The sequence below is a fragment of the Vipera ursinii genome, assembly GCF_947247035.1.
Source record: "Vipera ursinii genome assembly, chromosome: 6".
NCBI lineage: Eukaryota > Metazoa > Chordata > Lepidosauria > Squamata > Viperidae > Vipera > Vipera ursinii.
Window position 1 is genome coordinate 71789450 of NC_139515.1, and position 5092 is coordinate 71794541.

Consider the following 5092-nt stretch of genomic DNA (forward strand, 5'->3'; position numbering starts at 1 on the left):
GGGGTGTCAAACTCGCAATGTCATGTGATATATCGTGACTTTTTTGCCATTGCCAGCAATGGGACGGGCGCAGTTTCACTATGATGCATCTGGCCCACAGGCTGGCAGTTTGACATCCCTGGTTCAGAAGCAAGGGGCCCTGGTTGTTTCCCAAAGCACTTTCAGAGAATGCTTGCACTTGAATCTTCTTGAAAGTCAAGTACCTCTGAAAGCTATGCACACCCCTAAGAATCATTTAAGCCTTCCTCCTCATCACTCAGTATATAAAACAATTTTATGTAATAGCGTAATAACTCCAACTATTACTGTAATGGCTAAATCTTCTGTACATTTTCTGATGGAAATAGTTGGAGAATGACTTTTGCCCCTTCCATTTTTCTAGTATCTTTCTCCTCTTCATATTTTTCAAATATCGGCAGTTTAGGACAAAAACATTCCATTACAAATACAGTATGGGTAGAAATTCAAATATACAGTATATGCTGTTCCAGTTTAAGTCCCAAAAGTGCTTTTTCAAGAGGCAACTGGAGTATTTTTGTTTTTTCTTGAAGACATTTTGCTTCTCATCCAATATGTTTCTTCAGTTCTAACCTGAAGAACTGAAGAAGCTTCTTGGATGAGAAGCAAAACATCTTCAAGGAAAAAAACAAAGGAAATCCAGTTGTCTTTTGAAAAAGCACCTTTTTGACAACTATAATCCGGATGACTGACAATCTCCATAGATATTCCAGTTTAAGATATATACAAAGAGATTTAACTGGAATAAAGAAGAAAAATATCCCAAAAGCTTTGGGAAGCTTTTCTTTTAAAATAATATCAACAGACTTGACTATTTGGGGTATATTCTGGCTATGATATTTCTTTGTAATGAAGATTGATCATATTAGGACTTACATTTCTTTCTCAGCAACATGATGCTTGGGACACCTGATTTCATGAATTTGTATTAATGACATAGCAAAAATGTCTGCAAGATAGTCACGAACTATGACTATGATTTGAAAATTCTGTAGATTTGAACTCTTAATTGGCCAATTCTTTTTTTTTCTGAAGTTATTTATGATTGTCTGCTCAATGTCTACTGAAAATAGGGGAGGCTGATGGACATAAGGCCAAGAATGTCAGATATGGTTTTGCTGCATCTAAGAGTATTCTGCAAGAATTGTCCTCCTTGCTGTTTGTATCCTCCAGTTAATTTCAGGAAAGACACTCTCATTGGGTCATCTGATCTTGATTGATTCCCGCCCCCCTTGTTTGGCTTTATAAAGCAGGACAGTGTCCCAAAATGAAACCTTTCCTGACATCTCTTATATTAACAATTCAACATATGGTATGCTATAGGTTTCAGCCCTGGATATACAGTATAACTCATCAGATTATGTATTTGAAGAAACAGAATCTTTGATAAACAAACAATGGAGAGGTAATACAGTTGCTAACTGAACCATGAACTTACACAATCACATTAGTTTGATAATGTCTATTCAATGTACCATTGTTGATCATGGCTATAAATATAACCTGCTCATTGTATTCTTTGGAAGAGTTCCTCCATTTTCAAAAGTCATCCTCAGAAAGATTTTAAGGTGTGCTAAATGCTCTACTCCAGGGCTCTTCAAACTTGGCCCTTTTATGACTTGTGGACCGCAACTTCCAGAATTCCTCAACCAATGTGCCTGGCTGAGGAATTCTGGGAGTTGAAGCCCACAAGTCATAAAAGGGCCAAGTTTGAAGACCCCTGCTCTACCATTTCCATCTTTTTCTTCTGTTTGATTGAAAAATCTGATCCAATGAGAAAGGGTCAATTAACACAAGGTACCTTTGAAATGATCATGATGGCAATCAATCAATCCAAATTCTAGCATTTTTACTTCACGATGGCTGGATTCACATCTCAATTTAAGCTGAAACTTTGGTAGCCATCGTCTGGCAGCTAAACCACTGGCTGGGTTGATGCATCAGACTATGTCATAAATCATCATTTACAAACCACAATGGCCATTTTGTACAACACACTAAACCCACACCAAACCCCAAACAAATCACAGTATGGCTCAGCATGATTTAATTCTAGCCATAACACCAAACCAGCATAATAGTTCATGCTCAACAAAAATGGAAGGAATCAGGCTGGGGAAAGTCGATGTATTATATTTTAGATGCTTGTCTGAAAACATTCTTATTATGAGGTAAAGTATATTTTCCCCCAAAGTATAATAAAGCCACATAAGAGAAGTAACTACAGGTATCCTCGACTTACCACAATTTATTTAGTGACCGGTCAAAGTTACCATGGCAGTGAAAAAAGTGACTTATGACTGTTTTTCACGCTTACGACTGTTGCAGCATCCCCATGGTCGTATGATCAAATTTTAGATGCTTGGCAACTGACTCATATTTATGACAGTTGCAGTGTCCTGGGGTCATGTGATCACATTTTGTGACCTTCTTACAAGCAAAATCAATAGGGAAGCCAGATTCATTTAACAACCATGTTACTAACTTAACAACTGCAGGGATTCACTTAACAACTTGGCATGAAAAGTCATAAAATGGGGCAAATTTTACTTAACGAATGTTTCACTTAGCAACAAAAATTTTGGGCTCAATTGTGGTTGTAAGTCGAGGACTACCTATTTTAACAGTAAACTCCTTAAACACAAGCCTTTCCCTTTGCATTTCTATATTAATAAATAATTCAGAAACAAACTGGCTGGAATTATTCCATGTTTTCTGTTCCAGTTTTTCTTATAGCTTTCATGAAGTATGTTAGATGTCACCCCCCCTCACTTTCCCTCAGTTTGAAATGAACACATAAACTGGAAAATGGCTCTAGAATACTTGGCTATACCTAGTCAGTTCAGCTTCCTGAAATGCTTTTGTGTAGTTTTTCCCTTTAGCAAAACAAACCCCAAAAAGCTTTGCTCAGAAGAATTTTTTCAGGGACAGGTTGCACCCACAGATGAAGAATGGATTCAAAAGCCCTTCTGCCATGAGAGAGGAAGGAACATTGTCTCAGGTCTTTTACTCAGTTATAGTCTTCCCTCCAAATGACTCACAGATCCAAAAGTTTTCATTTTTGAAATGCAGATATTGGCGAGGGAGCACAAAAACTCAACTTCTTGTCACATTCTCCAGCTTCTTGATTTCATACTAGAGCATAAAGTGCTATGGCATTGTTTTATAAAATCTGGAGCTCTCTTCCCCCAATTTTGAGGCCCCCTTCCCATTATTCTGGTTTTACCTCGTGGCTCCTATGTTCTTGTAGTTACACATAAGGAGATGCTTAAAGGTTTTCTTGAAAGTAGCGTTGCAGAGAGCATAGCAAGCAGGGTTGATGGTGCTATTGATATAGCATAACCAGTAACCAATGGTCCATACTGTGTTGGGAATACAAGATGAACAGAAGCTGTTGATGAGTACCATGACATTGTATGGTGTCCAAGTAATTATGAAGGCCAGCAGAATAGCCAAAATAGTCCTGGTTACTTTTTTCTCCCTGGAAGGAGGTGCCTTCTTTTTGGCAGGCTGTTTTGTCATCTTGACAATCTTACGTGCTACAATGTTCTGCTTCTCCTCTCCATTTTGTCCATCAGTGGCGACAATCTCCACAGCAGTATTAGTAGAGCCACCATAATCTCCTTTGGGGGACTTTGTGAGTATCCGAATGCACGTCAATTTAGAATTCTCCACTTTTGCATTAACTTGGGAGACAGAAGCTCTGGGATTCTCTGGGATTGCTTCATCCTCTTTCACATTGGAAGCACCTGCGCTGACAGAAGTGGAGTCATTTGAGCTTTCTTTTTCTTCTGCTGGAACACAATTCTCCATTACTGGCTCTCCAGTGGCTTTACCATTCAGGATTTTATTGTGTTCAGTCCCATCTTCATTGGTTGGGAGGTTGTTATTATTTGGTTTCCCTATTTTACCCTGAACTAAACTTGGTGATGCTGGATCCTGGTTTGGGCCTCCCTCCTTTTTATCTTTTTTAATCCTGCTCCTACTAGCACGGGATATTTGCCAGTACAGAACGGTCATGATCACAACAGGCAGGTAGAAAGCTGCAATAGCTGTGCCAAAGGTGACAGCCGCATTGGATAGGAACTGGATGTAGCATTCCTTATCGGGTACCGTCCTTTGTCCTACAATAAACTGCCAAAAGAGAATTGCAGGTGCCCATAAGATAAAAGAAAGAACCCAGGCAGCTGCAATCATCATCCCTGCCATCTTAGTGGTCCGTCTGACTGGATAGGTCAGGGGTTTGGTCACACAAAAATACCTGTCAAAACTGATTATGAGAAGATTCATGACAGAAGCATTGCTGACTACATAGTCAAGGGCCAGCCACAAGTCACAAACCACAGGTCCTAATGGCCAGGAGCCTGTCACAGTGTAAAGTGTATACAGATTCATGGAAAAGACACCAATGATCAAATCAGCACAGGCCAAGCTGAAAAGAAAGTAATTGTTGACAGTTTGTAGGTGCCTATTGACTTTTATGGACACCATAACCAGGATGTTCCCAATGATGGTTACTAGGCTGAGGGACCCAGCCACCAGGACAATGAAGATAACCTCAACTGTTTTATAAGGACTTGGCATGGTCATTCTGTCCTCCAAATAACTTATGTTCGTGGAGTTATTCATTTCTGCATCTGTTGATTGAATGACTGTTTAAGCCTGCAGAAGACAAGAAAGAAAGAAACAAAGATGTGAGACAAATGAAGTAAAGAACCAGACCTCACTGGCACAGCATAGGTTCTCTATGCAGAAGGTCCTGGTATCTCTGGGCTTAGTCTGGAAAACCTCTTTTCTGAAAACCTGAAATGATGATCCAGGTCATTGTTGATGCCATCCAACTATAGTATAGGTTAATGGACTGATTCAGTCAAAGGCACTTTCATACATTGCTTAAGATAGGGGTGAAAAGAGTGAAAATATGTAACATAGAGAGAGAAGAAAAAGAGATATCAGACAGAACAAGATTAAAAATAGAAAACATTCATATATAACTCATGAATTATGAAGTAGTTGGAGTTCAACATTTTGATCTGGCACTTGCCTCACAGAAACATGGCAATTAGCTAATGCC

General features: G+C 39.2%; 1 protein-coding gene across 1 annotated transcript; it reads right to left on the reverse strand.

The window, feature by feature from the left end:
- Positions 1-3240: 3240 nt before the first annotated feature.
- On the reverse strand, positions 3241-4647 carry CHRM2 (cholinergic receptor muscarinic 2; the record flags this gene model as incomplete). Its single annotated transcript, XM_083365430.1, has 1 exon — positions 3241-4647. The coding sequence occupies one exon, from the start codon at positions 4645-4647 to the stop codon at positions 3241-3243; it is 1407 nt and encodes a 468-aa protein (XP_083221556.1).
- Positions 4648-5092: the final 445 nt, after the last annotated feature.